Source organism: Larus michahellis, chromosome 2 (genome assembly GCF_964199755.1).
Source record: "Larus michahellis chromosome 2, bLarMic1.1, whole genome shotgun sequence".
NCBI classification, from domain to species: Eukaryota; Metazoa; Chordata; class Aves; order Charadriiformes; family Laridae; genus Larus; species Larus michahellis.
The window spans coordinates 146765940-146788564 of NC_133897.1; the positions used below are offsets into that span (position 1 = coordinate 146765940).

The 22625-nt window shown below is 45.0% G+C and overlaps 1 protein-coding gene across 1 annotated transcript in view; it reads left to right on the forward strand.

The window, feature by feature from the left end:
* The window catches only part of GRHL2 (grainyhead like transcription factor 2), a 54023-nt gene extending 42424 nt beyond the window's left edge, over positions 1-11599 (forward strand). The window contains 3 exon segments of the mRNA XM_074573657.1: positions 3770-3855; positions 10135-10199; positions 11420-11599. Of these exon segments, the coding sequence (XP_074429758.1) occupies positions 3770-3855; positions 10135-10199; positions 11420-11534 (266 nt within the window). The 3' untranslated portion in view covers positions 11535-11599.
* The last annotated feature ends 11026 nt before the right edge of the window (positions 11600-22625 follow it).

A 22625-nucleotide genomic window follows, 5' to 3' on the forward strand; every position in this document is an offset into this window, starting at 1 on the left:
CCTGGCTCCGTCCTCCTTAAACCCACCCTTTAGATACTTGTAAACATTAATCAGGTGCCCCCTCAACCTTCTCTTCTCCAGGCTAAAGAGTCCCAGCTCTTTCAGCCTTTCCTCATAAGGGAGGTGCTCCAGTCCCATAATCATCTTGGTTGCCCTTCGCTGGACTTGCTCCAGTAGTTCCCTGTCCCTCTTGAACTGGGGAGCCCAAAACTGGACACAGTACTCCAGTTGTGGCCTCACCAGTGCAGAGTAGAGGGGGAGAATGACCTCCCTCGACCTACTGGCCACAGTCTTCCCTATGCAGCCCAGGATGCCATTCGCCTTCTTGGCGACAAGGGCACCTAGGGCAATTAATCAAAACTCCAAATGTGGGAAAGCCAGGTCACCAGCCCTACTTTTCTTGACTAAAATGTGCCACATCTCCATACAGAGACCACTCGACAAAGACTGTAGTAATTGCTCATAGGATGTCAGCCACAGCATCGGTAATGTCTGGGCTCAGACCTTCGTAGTGGACCGAGTCTTACTGTCCCATCATGTCCTTAGTTTCATTTTTGCCACATCTCTATTGCTTATCTTTTGCCTTGGCAGATTTGCCAATGGAGAGCCAAGCTGATAAGTCTTTTAAAAGAGATATCTAACATTGCTCTTCTGCACTCACACTTAAATCCTCAGCTCCTGGCTTCCAAAAATCTCACAGGTGCACCAACCTCCCTTGCCTTCGGTAAAGGCTGGTTGCCACTCCGCTATTTTGTGACTCAGGACTATTTCTTTTGCAATTCCTTTTAACATGTAGAGAGCACTAGGGATTACAGTGGGTTTCAATGCTGGTAAGAAGGTTAAGAACTGAGGCCAGGTAGTGTAGAGGTCAGGCAAATTTCAATTTATCTTTTTAACTTTCAGTCAAAAATAGTTCATTGCTTGGTGCAAGATTTCCCACCCCCCAAAATATTGCAATCTGTACTATTACAGTGAGCCCATCTAGATGCCGTGAACACGGTGACAGCTGGATCAGAGGGTGTAATTACGAGTTGTGTCATATCGTCACAGTCACGGCGTGGCATTCCCTGGCAGAGCTGCTGAGCCCAAGGGAGCCTTTGCAGCCCCGTTCCCTCCGCCCCGGCTGTGCCTCCTGCTGCGGGCCAGCCGCCTTCTCTCCGCTGCTATGCCAGCACGAAGGCGTGCGGGGCTGCGTTGTACACTGAAGCAGGGACCTGATCTGTCTGAAGAACAACTCAGAAAAAATGGTGTGTTTTTTCACTCACATCTGCTGTTTGAGAGAGTTCATCATCCAGAAAAATTCATTGAGACGGGCCAGAGCCACAGAGCATAAGGGCAGGGATGAGACAGGGGCTCCTTAAAGCATCACTGTCACCAGAAGTCATTTATGGAAAAGTGCCCTGGTGAATCAAAGCTGGTATTTTCACACCTGTCCGGGAAAAGAAAAAACCAACAACCCCCCATATGTTTACTAATCCTGGCTCTCTGTGTGTATAATAGTGATTCAAGTTCCCCATTATCCTTGTAATGGATCTTTCATTAAGCATAACATTGCCTGACATGCCAAGCACAACAGACAGATTTAAAGCTCAGCACTTGGACTGTATAATGTTCCCAGTGTTAATCTCGGACCAAGTGATTTTTTTCTCCTTTCAGATACGTTTCTAATTATTAAGGCTGGCAGAGGTCCAGATGTTTGAAAATCCAGGAGTTACAGGACAGCTCTTTAATCATAAGAAAAGAATTACTGAATTAATAAAAGTATTAGTACAGGTAAAATTAGCACCTTAAGTGAGTGCTTGTTCATGCAAGTAACCATATCAGGCCTAATAAAATTTAACTACTGATGTGGATTTTTTTTTTCTCTTATTTTCTTACAGTTATTTAGGTTGTGACCCAAAGTTGTCTCAGCTTCTGAGTCCTTTAAAAGGACACTCTCAGGCAGGTCCCAGGGAATTACCAAAACATAGGTGAAAAGGATGTGGCTCTGCGTGCTTGTGGTAGCAGTTTTGTGGCTCATGCTTCTGAATTAAAGATGCAAAAACCACCATTGTCCTGCACGTCTGGTTTGTAGACCAAGAAAGGGGATTGATCAGCCCATGCTTTAAATCTTTTTTCAATCATTTCAAAACCTGGGCAAAGAAGCTGCAATTCTCTGCAAATGGGCCTGGGTCCACCATGCTGCAGTCTTGACGTGAGAATTATCTTCCAAACAATTGGTTCTGTATGAAGAATACCATCATCTCTGTTGTTCATCTGCAAGTCATCTATTGAGTTCCCTGGTGAAGATATCTTTTGGACCACAAGGATTAGCAGTTTCAAAAGATATCTTTTTCTGCCTACAAAAAAAAAAAAGATAATTACCAATGTAGTTTGTCACATGGACATTAAATACCTAGCATGTATTTGTACCTATCCTGCAGCACTGCTGTTTGAAAAGGCAGTTTATTTGGGGAAAAAAATAAATTGTGGAACATATTATTTAACCTGCTACTTTAACAGAGTCATGTGAGATTATGCCTAAAACACTTCTCTGGTGTTTATGTTCGTTCACTTTGTAGCTGTCTGCTTGGCTTTTGGTATGTAACAGCAAGTTTCCTCCTTTTACCTGTACAAGTCAGAGAGGGGAGAACGAGAGCTAGAGAGGGCAGAGCATCCTCCCTGTGGACCACTAAGACTCGGCAGGACGTCTGAGGGAGGAAGAGGAGATTTTCAAGAGTGCAAATGGCATTTGGGTACCTGAGCAGGTAAATGCCTGCCTGCCAGCTGTGCTTGCGGATGTCTCCCCTGTGAAGTCTCAAATGACTTTGGGCTCATTCTTTCCAGTGTTTATTTTCAGACTGGCCAGGCCCATTTGCAGTCATCCACATGGTAATGTCAGAACTATTTCTTTTCCTTTCCGTTGATAATTGGTCTCAAAGCCTCAGCTAAAGGCAAACCAGACTTGCCTTTTCTGAATCTTCTTTCCCAGCCTTTTGGATGGAGAGGTGCAAGCCGAGATGCAGGTTAGGAAGACCTGTGTGTCTTGTCCTGTGACCCAGGGACAGGGATTCAGTGGTTTTTAGCTTCTCTTATTTCAATAGATCATAGAATCATAGGGTTGGAAGGGACCTCTGGAGATCATCTAGTCCAACCCCCCTGCCAGAGCAGGGTCACCCAGAGCAGGTTGCACAGGAACGCGTCCAGGCGGGTTTTGAATGTCTCCAGAGACGGAGACTCCACCACCTCTCTGGGCAGCCTGTGCCAGTGCTCTGCCACCCTCACAGGAAAGAAGTTCCTCCTCATGTTTAGGTGGAACTTCCTATGCTCAAGTTTGTGCCCATTACCTCTTGTCCTGTTCCTGGGCACCACTGAAAAGAGCCTGGCCCCATCCTCCTGACACCATTAAGTATTTGTAAGTGTTGATAAGGTCCCTCCTCAGCTGTCTTTTTTGCAACTGAAGAGACCCAAATCCCTCAGTCTTTCTTTATAAGAGAGGTGTTCCAGTCCCCTAATCATCAGATGGAGGTTTAAATTCTTGCAGATATAGATTGCTCACATTAAATTAAATTTGCTGAATTTTCTTTGGGGGTTTTTAAAGCAACTGTGATGTGTCTTTTATGTTTAGATCACTGGTGATGTAAGAGTGCATTTTTTTAAAAGTGCAAACCGTCTTGAGCACTTAATTTTATCTGCCATGGATTAATATTTGTTTTTCTACTGAGTGTGGGGTGTTTCGTCTGTTCGATTGACTGAACCTGCTCCAAGTTTGACTTTTTTTCTGTTTCAGTGCTTTTGTATGTGAGGAAGGAGACGGATGAGGTGTTTGATGCTTTGATGCTGAAATCACCCACAGTAAAGGGGCTAATGGAAGCAGTAAGTATCCGATGTCCTCACATTGTTTGTCTTTCTTGGTAAGAAAATCTGAAGGCTTTCAGTATATTATTGAGAACAACCATAATATAAAGAGGAAGTTATTCTCAAATACTTTTAAAGCCTTTCATAAAGGCTTTCTGGAGCACGCCTCTGAAATGCTGGCATGTTCCGAATTCAGTGCTGTCAGAAGGTTGCTGGGATTAAATAGTGTTGCAGACCTGGTTTATTGGAGACCTGAGCCTTGAGGAATGGCAGTAATTAACCAGTGTCAGGGAAGCAGAGAGATGCAGGCTCCATTTTCTGAAATGCTTCTTTCTGAACTGATGATTCACAGCCTGTTGAATCTTCTCCTGTAATGCCCATCGGTGTGTTCACAGCCATCTTTTAAAGAAGAGGCTCGAGGATGCACCGTTTCCGTGTGAATTGCATATGACTTTTCTGCAATTGCTGCTCCGGCATGAAAGAGGCAGTTGCTGAGCCAATGCAGACTAGTCATTCATACCTCCTGTCTCAGATTTCTTCTCTAGCCCTCACTCCCAGAGGGACCTACCTGTCAGCCTGCCTCTTTGCTGCTTCTTTGACTTGAGTTTTTGCTTGTTACCTGTTAGCCGTAATCACGAGTAGCTATTTACACATTTAATCCTGTTTGTATGAGCGGATGGCTAGTAGATGTGAAATTTGGGGAGGGAAGAGTTAAAAAGCAACCACGTGTCTCACTGCTTTGGTGGGGGCACTAATGTGAGACTGACCTGTGGGACACTGACCTGATTTCCAGCCTTGGTTACACGTAGGAGAGAAGATGGGAGTGGATGAAAGTATCCCTAGAGAGCTCAGCCGAGTATTCACACTCTCATAAAACGGTCACAGTGTCTTGTTGCATGTACTGGACACATCAAATCCAGTAAAGATTGAGTTATTTGGTCAATATTTGGCCAGTAGCAGAAGGCAAAAAGATATGTGGGTTAGTGAAGTTGTTTAAAGCACCTATGCAGATCAGGGTATCTCCGAGGAGAGTCAGCTGCATCTTAAGGATGTCCTAGCTGTGCTTTTGCCAATACTGTTCGTTAGCTGTGAGTGCAGCTCAGTCGTTAGGCAGAAAACGCGTGTATAATAGAAGCCAGGCTTCACTCGAAGAGGCTGCAGCCTGATTCATGATAAGCTGTAACACGATTTCATCTTGTCTTTGTATGGAAGTTAAAAGCATGTAACAATCCTTCTATAACCCTTCAAGCTAAAATGAATGTTTTACCTCCAGTAGTCTGTGCCTCGCCATGCCTGTTTTCCAGCCACCGTGTAACATAAAAACAAAGCTGGTGCAGAAGCAGGAAAGGTTTCTGCATACCTCTGTGTGCGCAGCTGCTGACTCAGTGGCATGCATTTGGCACCAGAGAAATCTGATCTGTTGTAAAACGTCCCGGTTCGCTGGAAGGAACATATTCAGAAAATTTTAATTCTCTTTAGTAGGATATTATGGATAAATCATTTCCAAAAAGCTGTCAAACTGCATATTCTGAAATACTCTCTATACAGTCATTTCAGCAAATCATTTAATTTTGTAATTGTGCACATCCTAAATGCTTAATTCTAAACTCAGTACTAAATAACTTAGAAAATGAGGCTCTGAATATTGTAGAGCCCCAGATCTGAAAGACAGGACCAATGATGCTGAATCATACCCTCCTTCTCTGTTTATGGATTTTACTTTTTTTAATGATATTGTTTTTTCAGGTACTATGTTTATTCTCTCGTCTATCCCCATTCCGAATGAACAACTAGATTCCTTTTCAGATGTCTTTCTTCTGGCAAATATCTAGAGGTCTCAGGTTTCAGAGAATACAGTACGTCTCAGAAAGTGATGCAAATGTTTGGTTTTTAAGATGTTTGCATCCTACACTAGGCAGTCTTGATAAACAGAACATAGTGAAACAGTTGCCCATCACAAAACATGACGCATATGTGGTGACTGACCAGCTCTAAATCCTGCTAAAGCCTGATCCAAAGTCAAGTTAACTCTGTGGATCTCAGTAGGTGCCCCAGTCTTACGTTGTGCAGAATCACATATTTATTCAAATTACAGAAGGCAATCTAAATTGGGAAATTCAAACATCTCCCAAAGTCTTTCTAAAATTAAAAGCTAACAGCTGAGCTCAGTAGAGTTTGCTTAGATACCTGTCTATGTATGTGTCCTTCCAACCAATGTAGGGCAGCAGACTGGACCATTCCATAGAAATAAGTTGGCAAAAATCTTTTCCTACGTGCCTCAACCAGCCCAGATGTTGCCCTTTCTGTCTTCCTGACCCCAGCACAGAAAGCATTTCTGGTGGCCTGTGCAATCAGATGTGTGCTACAGACAAACTTGCGGTGCCAGTGGACTGCAGCCCAAAGGGACACCCAGACTTTTATTTCAGTGCCACTCTGGAGGCAGTCCCACTGCTTCAGGCATCCTAAGGGAAGGAAACAATCCTCTGCTCAGAAGATTGAAAATTGAACGATGGAGATGATAAAGGAAAATATTCCTCCAAATAAAGATATCTTTTTAAAATTTATTATAGCCTGCTTGGGGTCAAGTGAGAAATCCTGTTGTTTTATATGGAAGTTGGCAGCAGCGGTGTTCCCCCTGAGCTGGCAACAAGCGTGATTCAGAAGAGAGTGTTAAGTGAGATGCCCTAGCAGATGCTAGCTCTCTGCTTTCTCAGATTCTGCAGCAGGACTTAGCACATTTGCACCGCAGGCTTGTTTTCGGAGCCGGTGAGGGGGAGGCTCTCCCATATCCCCCCTTCGAGCCTTGCTTCCACGGCTCTCCGTTTGGTATAATTGGTTGAGTCCTTAGGGGTTCCTGAGGAATGTGCTTATTCAGTCAGTCGGCAGTCTTTCGCAAAGCTCACTAATCCCTGCATGTTATATAAATCCTACACCTGTCACAGGCGGTGTGACAGGCAAGGCTTTCTCAGCCCTACCTCTCGTAGCTCATGTAGGAAGCGGTGTCCCAGAGTCCCAAACCACTTTGAGCAACATTTGGAATGCTTGAATGTTAGATATCCCAAATATCCTAGAGAAGTTTTATGCTGGAATGCTGTATATTAGCTGCTATTAAACCCCCTTTGGCACAGGGATGTTTCTTCCTGCTTATTTATTTGCATGGAGTCAGTGAAAAGTGTCTTCAAGTAGTATTACTAGGCTTCAGAGTTAACAACCCAGAGAGTTGTTTCCTTATGTTCACACAGTTGCAACATTTTCTGCACTTTCAGGTTGCAGTTTTTCTCTGATGCCTGTTATGAAGGATTTTTTCAACAATCTGATGAAATGGAGCCACTTTTATTATTGCTTTACATGAAAGCTTAAATTTAAGGGTACAACAAAGCTACAGATACAAAAGTTCAGCACCAGATTGCGTATCTGATGTCATTCTATTAATTGTAAGCAAAGCTAAAGGGTAAGAAAGAATAAAAGGAGAACATGAAAGTTTCTCTGAGAACTTCTCCAAGACAGTCAAGATTTGCTCTCACGGTGCAGCACCTGGATACCCCAGAGGAGTCACCAGCCTCAGATCAGGCAGCTGCCCTCAATGGGCAGAACAGGATGAGGCACCGAAGGAAGGGAGACTTGGAAAGATGGTGGTAGACAGCAGTGGAGTGTGAGTGAGGGACAAAGTGTGGGTACCTACACAAGTGCTTCTGGCCAGAGGTATAATCATAGAGTCATAGAATGGTTTAGGTTGGAAGGGACCTTAAAGATAATCTCATTCCAACCCCCCTGCCATGGGCAGGGACACCTCCCACCAGACCAGGCTGCTCAAAGCCCCATCCAGCCTGGCCTTGAACACTTCCAGGGATGGGGCATCCACAGCTTCCCTGGGCAACCTGTTCCAGTGCTTCACCACCCTCATAGTGAAAAATTTCTTCCTAATATCTAATCTAAATCTACTCTCTGGTAGGTGATTCCTTCTACTGGGGATCCTGCCCGCGGATCCTCCCTTGGATTTATGTGCATAGGTTGGATCAGGTGTTCATGAAGGTTAGGTGGGGCATATTGTCCCGTTTGTGATGGAGAGTAGCTGGAATAAGTTAAGACATCCCACACAGGGATATGGCAAACCCTGGGTTCAAATCACCCTTGTTATGCCCTGTTTGGAGCAAAGACTTGAACTTGCTCCAGATAAGCTGAGTATGTTATGGTGGAACTGCTTTGTAGGATGCATTTCCACCCTGTTCATGTGGCTATGTAGCTTTTGTGTAGGCTACACAGAGCCTTTCGCATAGGCTACATAGAGCTCAGAGTGAAAAAGATTGGTTTTATAGTCCGATAGTGAGGATGCTTTTGTGAGATGCGACAAGTGGGGTGAAGCCCCTCTTCTCAGAAACGTACAAAGTGGACTGCTCACCTCAGCAGGGAGAGTGGGACTCTACAGCGTATGAGCTTGCTCAGCCATGATGCTGAATTAGCTCTCTCCCAAGGAACCGGGATGACCATCAATATCTCCAGCACCATATCCAAAAGGGCAGTGAAACATGCTGATGCGAGTAAAACTGAAGTAGCAAATACAACCCACAATATAATTTGTATTTGGTTCTCTGCTAGGTGCAAAACTGGGCCTTAGTGTACCTTATCAGTTACGTCTTGTTCACATCCTCCCCTTTCTGTTAGCCACAGATGTACGCTGTCCACAGAGGAAACCGCAGCGTAAAAGAAGTTTTATTGGTTCTTCAGCATCTTGGAGTTACATTATACTTTTTAAGTACAAAATTGTATCTTAGATAAGATGATAATTATACAAGTATAGGTGATGTAGGCAAGTATAGGCCACTTAATTGTCTGTCTTAAAGAATTCTGTCTCTCTGGATGGGAGCTGTGCTTGGGGTTCAGCCTGTGGCTGTTTTAATTAGTCCTTGGTGTGCCGAGTTTATCCATCGCTTTTTTCAATTTTTTATTTCATGATAATTGCTTTAATTTGCTTCTCTAAAGTATCACTTTTTCTCAATGGGAGTCAGTGCAAACACAACAAAAAGATTTTACAGTGACTGATGTTTGGCAGGCTTTAAATGGATTCTTGATTGTGCATTTCAGTTCTCTGATGCAGAAGATAAATAGTCAGCTATTCAGCTGCAACTTCATTTCACCTGGGAAGAGCAGGAAACTTACTTTGGTTGGCAGTAGAGTATCACAGAACATTAATCACTGACAAAAAAGTAATTTTTCCGTAATTATTTTGCCTTTTGGGACAATCTTCTTCCAAAGTATGAGCTGCGAGACCTGTTCCCTCAAAGAAGAGTTATAATTTGGAAAGTAAACCTGGATCGGACGGAGGGCTCAGGGACACCATCTCCATGGGCACATCACAGACTCGCTGCAGAAGGGATGTCCGAAAAAGTTACTAATACACTGCTGCAAAGCAATGCCAAAGCATCCCAGTGAAGTGCTTGTTAGTGTTGGTAATTTGTCAGCTTAAGTAGTTCTTCCTTCAAAAGTTTTCCTATAATTTCTGCTTTATCGTTTGAGCAGCTGGCAAGAGGTTTATTTTAGAAGTTCTATACCTTGTTAACACACTTCTCTGCGGCATCTCGTCTTGTTAATCTGTACACTCAGATGATGTTTTGTGAGCCAAATAGTGCTCTCATTTTGCCACCCTAGTAACTAAACTGAGTCACCTCCCCAACGATACAGAACCTTCCAAATCCCGTGTGTAGCAGGTTTGTAGCCCTCCCACAAGAAAAGGTTCCTAGAAGATACTTCTCAGACAAAAGACCCATGGAGGGTCCCGTTAGCTTAACAAACCTGGAAATGCCATTAAGAAATGTGCACATCTTTTTTTGTTGATCCATCAATCCATCAGCTCCTGTTGTGTTGCTGCTCATCTGCCTTCTGCCTGGGGGAAGAAGCTTTCGCTTCCATGAGCCCGGAAAACCAGAATAAGAAACAGCAGAAAGGCGTCTGATCAGATTGAAATTCCCTGGTAAAATCTGAAGCTGGAAAGACTGTTGGCTCTTTGAGCAGAGCAGTAGGAGATGCTGAGGCAGTTTTGATGACTCAAACCCTACAAAACCTATAGTCTCCAAGTTTCTGGATGGAAATGATTGTGGTTTTTTGATCAAGATGTTTTAGGATTATTCCTCCCCTAATCATCCTTAAATGAAGATATGGCATGGTTGCAAGTGACCTTTCTGTATAGCTATCCTGTCAAAGTTTGCAGAAATTTAATGCCTTATGTAAAGTGAGACATGATAATTTAATATTTCTCATTAGTCTTTAATGATATTTCTTTTTTTTTTTTTATGACTTCAGATCTCTGAGAAATATGGTCTGCCAGTTGAAAAGATTGCAAAACTTTATAAGAAGAGCAAAAAGGGGTAAGTAACTAACTAACTATCTAGGGCTTATTGCAGGATCCTTCAGAAGTGCTTGGGGACTCACGATGTTGGGCAGTATAAACACTTTCAGGAGACATGCCCGTGCGCTTGGAATCTTAATGGCTATGGTGACAGCAAGGGGTGGCGGAGGAGGAAACGTGAATCTCCAGTCTGTGTCTGACCAGTATTCATAGGCTTACTGTGAAGAAACAGTTTGTGTTTGGAAAATGTGTTTGGATAAGGTCTGTTTTGTAGACTATATGCTTAATAATACGGAGCGTTAGCACGGGACGGGTGCAGCGTTTGCTGTGAATCTGTCACGGAGTTTCCCTGCACGGTTAGGAAGAAGTAGGCCCCTGCCCGAATCTGAAAGGCAGGCAGGCAATGTTTGCTGCAGGGGTTTCAGCTGAGTAAATTTAGAGCACCACAGCTGTGATTTTAGAATAGCTAGGCTACTGCGCCTTGCCATAAATCTAAATCTCTCCACTTCAACTTTTTTTTTACTTCTAAATAACCACAATATCGTAGCGATATAATTTTAAATCATCATTTATTTTCATCTGTAACTCTAGCTTAGGGCATTGTTTTGTCTGGGGACTTCTTTAGCTTTTGAGAAGACAGGTGAAACTTCTCATGTTTTGCTTCTTTCTAACACTGTTTCCAAGTGATAAGTTTGTTGGAAGAAACACTTTATGGTAAAGAGTGAGGAAAACACTCATATACACTTCTAATAGTTGTTGTCAATATTGTCACATCCAAGCTGAGTTCTAGGCCTGTGAGCTGTGTGAAAAGCACAAACTTCACTGCTTCCCCGCGTCCGCGACTCGCACCACAGAGGTGCAGCAGCTCACACGGCGTGGCTGAGCAGTAGCACGGAGGTGTACCTGGGGGAGGCAACACCAGGCATGGGAAACACCATCTGACTGGGTCTGCCGGGGATCTGGAATGCAGCTCACCTTGTAGGTGGCTTAAGTGGGTTAAGATCCCAGCACTGGCACGCCTCTTACCTTAACTACTTTGACAAGGAGCAGCCTCTAATCTAAAGACTATAAGGGACCATGGGGCAGATCTTGATGATGATTCCTACTATTGTCCCTGTTCTGGCATGTGCTGGAGTCTGTTTTTGCATTGTAGTGAAGCGAGCACCTGTGGTGGAATGCATGGCTTTCCCTTTTGGTGTCCTGGTACATAAAAATATTGATTTTTGCCTTTGTCACCAGTATCTTGGTAAACATGGATGACAACATTATTGAGCACTACTCCAATGAGGACACATTCATCCTGCACATGGAGAGCATGGTCGAAGGCTTCAAGATCACGCTGACAGAGATCTAGCCTCAGGCAGAGCCTTTTTGTAAGGAACCACAGCATTTCATCCTTCTTGGAAAGCAGAAGATTCCCCAGGAACTTGACAGACATTGATCAGAGAAACTGTTACAAGACTGCTTTGAGAATACTGTCCATTCTGCACACGTGCACCCACTGCACGTAGACTTGGGTTTGTCAAGCACAAGGCCACTCACATTAACCTGGTCCCTTATTTATTGTTCCCCACTCTCTAGTGCACAAGCAGTTACCAGCCCCCAGATCTGTAACCAGATGACCCACTGCAAATGTGAAATGCAGCATTTTAATCCGTACTTTAGTGTGGATAAGCTCATTCTAAAACACGTTAAGGAACCATGCTGGTCTAGTTTCAGAAATCTGGTGTAAATCACTCTACCAGTAGTTCTTTCCGTCATTGCTAAAAAACTGGTGCAGTGCTAAAGATGGGGAAAGCGGCTGACAGTTCACTCCCTCAGACTGATCCATATCTCTCTATAGTGTATAGTCTTGCCAAATACCTCTGGTAGTTCTCAGCACGTAGCAATGAGGACTTGTAAGTAAGGCATTCAGCTACAAATGTCACTTGTAAGTAAATGGTAAAGAAACCATTTTAACCTTGTATATAATGTTTATAATATGCAATAATATATTTTAACTACTGTATGTGGGCATGTTTACTGCCACTATGTTTTTTGTATGTATTGGGTTTAGGGTGTAACAGAATCTTTCCTAGAGGATTAGGTTGCTGCAATCTGTTAAGGAGTGTGTACTGAGAAGCTGATAACGGCATCTGCACTCCTATGCTCCACTCCTCCCCACCCAGTTTTATACTTAAATATTGGAGCAAACTCTGCTATAGGGTCTAGAGTGCTCTGGCACAACGGGCTGCCCAGTTCCCAGCTGTAGATACCCGAGTGTCTCATCCAGCTGCCACCAAATCCACGAGGCACCATGTGTCTGCTGCCTGGTGTACCTAAAGGTACAGACGGGACTGATGCCTGTTCTGTCGATGAAGTGGAGGTTCTCAAAGTGGCCTTTTCTCAAGCCTGTGGAGGGAAAGGTGGTTTCCGCAGCAGCCTGCTCATTAAAGCATTCCTCTAGACTGTAAGAAACAGGATTTCAAACTCTTCTTCTTAAGGGTACTTGCTCCTGTATCTCCATCAAATGATTCTGTTTTGATCCCTAGGACAGTTGGGTGAAGTATAAACCTGGGCTTGATGTAAATACTTTATTGAAACTGGAACAATTTTACCAGTGGAGACCGAGTATCCCACAGCTGAGGTGTGGAGATCGGTCTCTCTCACAAGGGCTGGATCTGAACCCAAGTTGAACTACAAGGTTATGCCATCAAATTCCACCCCTGTCTCCTGAATTCTGTGAAGAGAGAAAGTTGCAGGCTAAAATCGTAGCAGGAAAGGGGTTCAAGGCCTGAATGTCCCTAACGCATCCAAACCCGGCACCTCTCTCTCTCCTTTCCAGCTCTTCTGGCTGTCGTAGAGAGCTCTTGACTCAGCATACCATCCTCTGAGTTTCACCTGCAGGCATTTTATTCTTCATGCACTGTATGTGGATCCCATGCGACAGACAGAAATGTGGGTCCTTTCCTACATGCAGCCTTTCGATTTTTTTTTTATTTTTTTCCCTTCTGAAATCTTTTTTTTCATTTAGTCACAGAATCTGTTTTTATTAGGTGGTTAAGGCATAAAGAAACACTGCCTAGTTTAACAGGGCTCTGTTTTGAGCTGTGTGGAGCTATTTACATGTAAAGCAAAGTAGCTGGCATAGCTGACCAGTGTGATGTCAGCATGGTTTTGGATGAATTGTCCTGCAAGCTCTTGCACACTTTCTTAACTTCCTTAGCAATAGCATCCCATTCTGTACTTCAAATAGAAATGTTAGGTACCTGCCAAAGTTTCTGTGGGACCAGAACCTATAAAAGGTTCAGGCCGTTAGCATCAGGGCTAGTATACCCAGAATCCACATACGTCTGCAAAGAGAAGTGTGTGTTCTGTCTTCCTCCCTCCCTCTCTCCCTCCCTTCCTCCCTCTCTCTTCCTTTGTCATGTGCTTTTTCTCCTTCTGATGCAGAGTTTTGTACTAATTCCATTACCTTTTTATAAATATGTACTCCAGCACAGATGCACTCGTTACCCTGCTCAAGAGCAGACATCCTGGGAATACAGGGGATTTATGGTGGTTCAGTTTGTTTCTGCTAGGCTCAGGCTCAGATAAAAAGTCTCTGCTGACCGATTCCAGATACTTTTTTCCTAAAGAAAAAAAGAGGACAGTTTTGTCAGGTGGCATTAGGAACTAGGGCCACCACAGAGGACTGGTGAGCAGTGGTGTTAGTTCTTGTATTTCTCTGTTGTTTGGGATCCTGAAGATATTGGGTGGGATGTCTCAGTCATGATGTCTGGGCAGAAGGTGCAGGTGAAGCACATCAGTAAACGTACGCAGGAGTAGAGCCCTGGTTCTTCCCCAGCAAACCTGCCATCCAAACTCTCTTACTTACAGGGAATGCCTGTGGCGCCCGGGGCCGGCCTGGGTTGGGATGTGCTGCATTAAGGGAGGACAGTGAGAATTGGGGTTCACAGAGGAGGACAGGGCTGTCCTGGCAGCACCAGCACTCAGGTTATTGGGACATTCTTGTCTGGCACATGGGTGGCTCTGTTGGATGCTGCAGCATCGCGCGCTGAGGAGAAGTGTAGGGTTAGTGAGAAGCGCAATGCTCCAGGAGATACTGGGGCTTAAGGAGCTATCTTTCCATTGCCATTTTAGGAGCTTTTGGTCAGGCACTGTTCAGGGAAGGAAAGTTGCTTCCAAGACTAAGCTTTTCTAAATACATGTTAAAGTGTGTGAATTCCTGATACTAGAGAGCTGACACTCCTGCCTTTAGTTCCTTCTTACAGTCTCAATGAAGGTAGCAGGGTCAAGGAAGATGAGTAGGATTCAGCCTGATGGTGAGATTATTTTAAAACAACAACTGGAGCTAGTTAAGGATGGTCTCGCTTAACTTTATCTACCAGGGTTTGAGGGCTTTGTTTGTCTGCTCCAGATGCATCACAAGCACCTAAGACATTACAAAGAGCATGTCGCCCTGCAGCCCTTCAGTTGCAGTTACAGCATCGGCTGCTGAAGGAGCAGCGAACCTTGGATGCTGGTCCTGGCAAGCTAGAAGCTCTCAGGGTTCACCTTCTTGGTCAAAAACAGGCTATCAAAGTGATGGGGAAGGGCCAGTATGAGTAATGCAAACTTCTGAAGCAGTGGCCTGCCTCGTGCCCTGCTTGATTCAAAGGCCTTTAGAAGTACAAAGTGCTCGCATGTATATTGTTTAAAATATACGTGTTGCTTTTGTTTAATGAAAACTATTGATTAATGCTGGATCTTCCAAATATTATGAGTTAAATGGAAATAAGATTTGGCTACTGTTCAGCAGGGAACAGGAATATCTGCCTTCCCTCCTTTTGTCTCTCTGTGGCACCGCTGTGGTTGTTTATTTAAAGGAACAAAACTCTCATTTCCTTTCCTTCTTCAAGACAGTGGTCTTGAATCTTAACTAGTGCAGCCCGAAGGGTGGCTTGCTGCTCGACTCATTTTCCTGTGAAGAATTAGAGCAGTGCAATGTCTGTAGATGTTGTGTTTCAAAAGAGTCAGATAGAGATGCGCAAAAGGAGAATAATCTTCTAAGCTCTAATTTTGGTTCCCGCTACAGATTTGGCACTATCTCCGTCCATTTGATGTTTTATTGCGAAACCCCCAGATCTCAAATTTTAGTTTCTTTCTACACAAGCAGGTGCTGATATCCCCCAAATAAAGTGCATCCTTGCAGTAAAGCTTTGTTGGTGTACGGTGATATCCCCATCTAGACATTTTGGAGGATTTTTACAGTTGAATGTAAACTACAAAGAAAAGAACTTTTTTTTCCTGTGTGTCCTCTCTCATGAAGTTTTTGGGAGTTCAGAGATCAAGTGTCTTTCTTGTATATTTTCCTCTTTCAGTCTATGGATTGTTTAAATGTTGTAAATTAATTCAAGCAATTAGTAAAAACGAAACTCTCCAGCTGTCGGAGAGCTGTCAGAGATGCTGTATATTGATTGATACGGAACTGGAAAGGAGTATCTTATGCCTTTTAAAATGTAAAGCTTATGAAATGTTTATATGCTCTTCCATTTCCTATGAATTGAGACAAGATACAAACAAGACTGTTTGTGCCAAAGTTTGTGACAAGCCCTCTTTCTGGCAAACAAGGAAACTTTATGTATAAATAGTGTGCTTTTATATTAAGAAAATAGCTCATGTAACTTAATAGTGTTGCAACTGGGAGAGGGGTTTGATAAACTGTAAATACAGTTATTTTATTTTTTGTACATTTTTAAGAAGGAAAAAAATAAATATTCCTATGTATGAGATAATATTTCTCCTGCTGTGGTGTGTGTTACTACATACTGGGGATGGAGTGCTGACGTCTGAGCCCAGAAAACTCTTCAAGAAGAAGAAAATAGAAATTCATTCTACCGAGAAAAAGAGAACAGAGACTGAAAAAAATAATCACCAAAATCTGGGTTCAATGGCTGGCCTGGTAGACGGCGGAGAGAACAGTAGTATTGTATACGTGGACTTCAGTAAGGCCTTTGACACTGTCTCCCACAAGATCCTCACAGAGAAGCTGTTGATGTACGGGCTGGGTGAGCAGACAGTGAGGCAACTGAAGACTTGTCTGAATGGCTGGGCCCAAAGGGGGGAGATCAGTGGCATGAAGTCTAGCTGGAGGCCAGTGACTAGAGGTGCACCCCCGGGGTTGATACCAGGTCCAGTCCTGCTCAGTATCTTCATTAATGATCTAGATGAGGGGGCAGTGTGTACCCTCAATGAGTTTGTTGATGACAAAACTGGGAGGAGTGCCTGATACGCCAGAAGGTCGTGCTGCCATCCAGAGAAACCTCAACAGGCTGGAGAAAAGGGCTGCCAGGAACCTCATGAAGTTCAACAAGGGGAAGTGCAAAGTCCTATATCTGGGAAGGAGCAACCCCGTGCACCAGTATATGCTGGGGGCCACTTAACTGGAAAGCAGCTTGGCAGGAAAGGACCTGGGAGTCCTGGTGGAGCCCCTCTCCTATGAGGACAGGCTGAGAGATCTGGGACTGTTCAGCCTGGAGAAGAGAAGGCTCTGGAGACATATTATCAGTGTGTACAAATACCTGAAGCGAAAATGCAGAGATCGGAGCCAGGCTCTTCTCAGTGGTGCCCAGTGACAGGACCAGAGGCAATGAGCACACACTGAGACACAGGAGGTTCCCTCTGAACATCAGGAAACACATTTTTATTGTGAGGGTGATCGAGCACTGGCACAGGTTGCTCAGAGCGACTGTGGAGTCTCCATCCTTGGAGATATTTAAAAGCTGCCTGGACATGGTCCTGGGCAACCATCTTTAAGTGGCCCTGCTTGAGCAAGGGGCCTGGACCACATGACCTCCAGAGGTCCCTTCCAACCTCAACCATACTGTGATTCTGTGACATATTGGAGTGTCCTGAGAACCCAGCTGGAAGCGCTGGCACGAACATCTTTGTGAGTCCAAGGCACCTGGGATGAGATCCTTACTCGCATCTGCTCCTGCTGTGCCCTGTGTGCGCAAAGCACTGAAGCATATTTGGCCGTGCATCTTGCAGTAGAACATTTTCATCAAGCATTTTATTCTCCACCAGTTGTTTTTGCCTTTTCAAACAAGAATCCAGGAGGTGAGAACATCTAAGTAAGTGGGAAATGGCTTGGGAAAGCATTTGTCTCGGCAAAGGGAGGCTGCCCAAGCAGTGGTGGGGTAGCCCTGTCTTACCGTGGGGTGGAGAAGTTCGGTGCTCCTGCCGAGGGCAAGTCCTGAGCAGGACAAGCTGCCATGCGAGAGCCAGCCCCTGGGATCTCCTCTCTTGTGTCAGGCAGAGACCACGCTTGGGCAATGAAAAAAAAGAAGTTAATTCACCTGAAATGTCTGATCCAGAGTAGTGTTGACTCCAAGATCCCAGCTTCCTCCAGCCCTTCCCCATCCCCATCCAAGCAAAACTCATCCAGGCGTGTGCAGCTCTAAGAGCCTTTTGAGGGCCAACAAAGGTTTTAAAAAAAGGCTTGCCTTCTGTGCTTGGCGTTTTCTAGTAATTTTGAAAAGTATTTGTCAGCTGTTTGTTTGCGATACATCAGGAGAGCGAGGCGCTAAGCTCTGTAGCTTGGCGAGTATGACCGACTAACCAAGAGCAGAAGAGCTCTTCCCAGGTACACCGGAAACCAGGGAGACCCGTTCCCCTCCCTCCATGTGCTCTTTGTTGACGACAGTCTCCAGTGCAGCCCGTGTTCCCCCACCAGCCCATCTTCAGTCAGCACCTGAGCTACAGCAGAAACCAGAAGCCATATGTATATAATGCTGTGTATATATATATATGTATCTATATATAAATATAGATACGTATGTGGGACTGGCTGCAGTTTGCTGATGCTGGTAGCCCCTGTGGACAGGGTTGCAGCCCAAGGTGCTGCCCCTGCCACTGCAGCTCCTCAGTCCAGCAGGTTTTGGGGAGTTTCTCGGGGCCTTTCCCGGGCCCCATGGATGCTCTCTGGACGAGCACCACGGGGTGAGCCAGGACCAGCTCCCATGGGGCCTCTTTAAAGTAATCACATTTCCTGGGCGCTGCCTGCGATAGATGTTTAATTGTGTTTTATAGGAAGTCATTTTACTGAGTGGCTCTTAAAATGGGAATGCTTTAACAGCTGAGTGGTCGGAAATGCTCCGTCTACGAGGCCGTGGAGGAGCGAGGAGAAGCTGATGGGAACCGCTGCACCCACAGGTGCAGTTTCTGGCATGGCTGAGGGAGGGTTTAGCAAGGTGACTCACAAAGGTCTTTAAGAAAAACTGACCCTCTCCTAGGAGAGGGGAGCAGAACACCCCTCTTCTAGCTCTTGACTGAATCTTTAGGGCACTCAATGGGGCAGCAAAGCTTTTTCTGCACTTTCCCAAGCTCCCGGCTCTACTCGTGCTGCTGAAAACAGTGATTGACTCCAGAGCGTGCTTTTTCCCAGATGGGGCCGGAGCCAGGGCTCACAAGCCGACGAGCCGCAGGGTCTCAGATCCCCTTCTCCCCGAGGGGGTGGGAGGGACAGTCCCGGGCTGCCGGGGTGCAACATGTGCTGGAGCGCCTGGTGGTGGCCATCACCTGGAGCCAGGCTCTGCGCTGGGAGCCCGTCCGCATCCCTGTCCTGGGACAGGAGCCTTGGGCTTTGCACAGCGAGATGCATGGGTCAGCAAAGGTGGTACGTGGAAGATTTTAGCATCCCTGTGCAAATAAACACCTCCTTACACTCCTGCCTTTTTTTATGCCTTAATGCTAAATCGTATTATGGCCCTAATGTGAGGGTGAGGAGAATGTATATCCCAGGGAGGCTGGCACACTGGAAGCTGAGGTAATAAAGCCGGTTTGAAGGTGCACTGAGCACACAGGGTACCTGGGTGATGTGACTGATGCTCCATCCAGGCTCCAGCCTGTTTCAAGCCCATAGTAATGTGCCACAAATAGGCTGGGTGGGGTTGTTTTTAAATCTCAAGAGGAAATAGGCACTGGTTTCGGTTACCTTCCAGCGGGATTTGAACTACTTTTAGCGCTCTGGTGCTAATCCCAGCTCCAAATTTAACCTAGGTAAAAGTTTGAGGAGCTTAGGGAGCATGCACAGGAGCCAGCCCCCTCCAGAGCCAGCTGAGGCTGGCAGGAGCCCCATGAGCCACGTCTCAGAGCAGCTAACCACAGCTACCACCCTACCGACCCGTGGTCCCTCCCCACGTCCTGCCCCCCATGGTGTGCTAATCAGTCGAGGATAAAAAAACGCCCTAAACCTGGAGAGGGATTTACCTCCGGCAGGGAAAGCTTCCATCAGCCAAGCAAGCTGAGGACCAGAGCTGTCAGCCTTGTGCTGTCCTTGGCTTTTATAAACCACTCCGTGTTATCTCGCCCCCTGCCCGGCTGCCAGCTTTAGCTGCTGGAGGAAAAACTGTGTTAGCAGCGGAGAGCCCGGATGGCTGCAACGTGCCGGCATAGTGCCCGTGCACGGCTTAAGCCCTCGCTAAGCCTTCCAAATTGGCTTGCTCGGCTGCCGCCCCTTTGCCCGCGGTGATGAAGGGGCCGGGGGCTGCGAGGGCAACAGGTGAAGGCTTCTCCGAGATTTCCTCACCAGACCGTGGGGCTCAAAGGCCCTGCCGTGAAGGGAGTAAGAGCACATGGCACATCGTAGCTAGCTGCAGCAGGATATTTATTAGTAGGAAAGAACATTTAGGGGATTTCAGTAGGAGAATTTGTTTGAACTGTCGGTATCCACCACACATTGGTTTTCATTAAGGTTGTTCAAGGTTACATATTTATATAAGAAAACAAAATAATTCATATTCAGGTGCAATCAGTAATTCCAGTATGAAAAAGCACCATGTCACAAAACAGTTTACAATACAAAAGTCTTCAAAATCTAACATTTAAAAACAATATTTGTTCAACAGTAATAACAATACAGTAAAAAAATTCTTATTTCCCTTCAAACAATACTGCTTATATATTTTGGCACTGAAAAAGAAACTATCACAAATGCACCTTTTTAACCACACAATGCTGTTTTGTGAGTGTCTATATAACAAGGAAAAACATGCTTTTGAAGTCAGTCATTTTGCCAGGTGCAGTTTGAACTGCTTTCTCTATTAAAAAGAAAAAGAAAAAAACAAAAGAAAAAACTTCCTAAGCTGCAGCATGTCTTATCTTTTGGCCCAGGGCACGATCTGAAGAAGCATCTCTCTCAGACTCAATCTGTTGAGTAAGTCAGTCCTGCCTGAAAAGCTGGATCTGAGCCCCTCTTCCCCCTCCAAACCCGGCAAGAGATGTAGACACCCCCCCAAAATGGTCCCGTCTTTTAGGGACTGACCCCAGGTTCTGCCTATATTAGGCTCCAATAAGATTGTGACCCCAACCTTGCCGCTCAGGCTCTTCTTTTCCTTAATTGCTTAATTCCCCAGAATTTTAGTGAATTAATTTTAAAGCCACTTGCACAGTCAGTCTTAAAATGTGAACCCATTGGTTTTGTCCTGGTATAGCCAGCGGTCTCACAGCAAACCGAGCGTGTGGGGTTTTTTGTTCCTCCTCAAGGATAGGGAAGGCTGAGGCTGGGGCCGACGGGTGCTGCCAGGGGGACCCCCCCGGCCGCGTCCCCTCCAGGGGCCGTCACTGGCACCCAGCGTGGCAGGGGGAAGCTCGAGTCTGAGAGAGGGAAAGACAGAAAACCAGACTTTTCAGGAAGAATTAAGTTTCCGCTCAAAACTGACCCCTATTAAAACGAGACTGCGGGTACGATGCCCCGGGTGAAACTGTGTGCAGCTACGACGGCCCTTGAAAAAGGCTGATTCTAGTGAACATGCAGTCCTTGGTGCTATCTCTAAAAGCTGAACAATAACAAAAACAAAAAAAAAAAGAGTCATTTTAAATAGTTTTTACATCTTACATCAAAGATGCCACTACGAGAACACAATAGTATCACACATTAATTAGTACAGTCTTAAAAATGCAAACCAACACTGGTAAGACTCCCATACATTCTGCATATCGTATGTACAGAAGAGAACAGCTTCTCGAGAGGAGAGGACAGCCATCGAGAGATAATCTTCTGGGTTTTTTTCTGAGTATGTTGCATAATACAAATACGTTATCAGCATAAGAAAACTTTACTCCGACACTAAGAGTTCAAGAAAAGTCCTAACTGGAAGTTAATAGCAGGGGGAACGGTGCGCGTGCTGCGGGGCACAAAACACATACACAACCCTCCGCCAAATTCTCTGACCCCTCCGACGGCCTGATCACCTACTTCCATGTTACCGGGTAGGTCTAATGCGTTGCTCTGCGGGTACGTGCTCCCAAAGCGTGCAACAGCCCCGGGACAGACCCCGAGAGCTGCCCTCAGCCTTCCTTTAGATGTCCTTTCCGTGGGCTTTGCCTGGCTGAGAACCGGCTGGAGACTCAGAATATCACCAGATGAGCTTACAACAGAATTGGGGGGTAAAAATCAACACATCACGATAGCTATAGGCAACTACACGCAGGACACTAGCAATTCTAGACAGCCATAAGAAAACTATGCGGACCAAATTCATTTAATTCATAGTTGTCCCTCCTTTCTGAGTTGTAAAAGTCTTCCTTAGGATATGTAGGTTTGCTTACAAAGCATTCATCTAGAGAGGTATCTAATTTTGCCAAGACACAGGATATGCTGAACTCCATGCTGCTGCAGTTAGTCTGCCCGTGGTAGCTTATTTCAAGTTAGATTTGGTATCTCTACTCTACGCTGCAATGTAGAAACAGCCTGAGGGAGCAGAGATGGGAAAGGTCTCCCTGTGGAATGGTCATGGACTCAGACGGGAACCGGACACTTGGATCCATTCAGCTTTTGGCCATGGTTTATCTCAATTTATTAGTCTCTACAGGATCAAAAATATCTGCCCAAATTTACACAAACAAATATATAACTATTTACTTTTGCATTCATCGTGTCATTCACTCGTCAATATTTAAAAATCAAAAGGTATCAAGCAGTTCCGTCAGAAGAGGCCAATATTGGTCACCTCAGGTTCAAGAGCGAAACAGAACTGAATATACAAATATAAACTACAAGACTGCTCGGACGGAATTGAAGTGAGCAAGCGGGAGCATATTGAAATGCGGCTCAACCTGTCTCCTTGCAGCAAATGTGCAGACAAAAATAACCCCTAACGTAATTAAGCACTTCATTTTTACTAGGCACAGAGAGCCCACCTCACTAGTAATTGCTCAGGCAGCTCTGCTCTTGGGAGAATTGAGACTTCTGTTAGCACGTGAGCTAAACGACCGGCAGGGCTGAATCTAAGGGCATCCAAAATAAATAAATAAATCATGAACACAACTAAAACACGAATCAGGAAATCAAACAGAAAATACCAAAGAAACATGATCTTGCAGAGCATTCATATGACTAACATGGAGCACAATGTCTTCAGTGAGCTTCCTTAGATCCTTATCAGATTGAAACTCTGGTTTTGTTTTTTTTTTTTTTATTTTT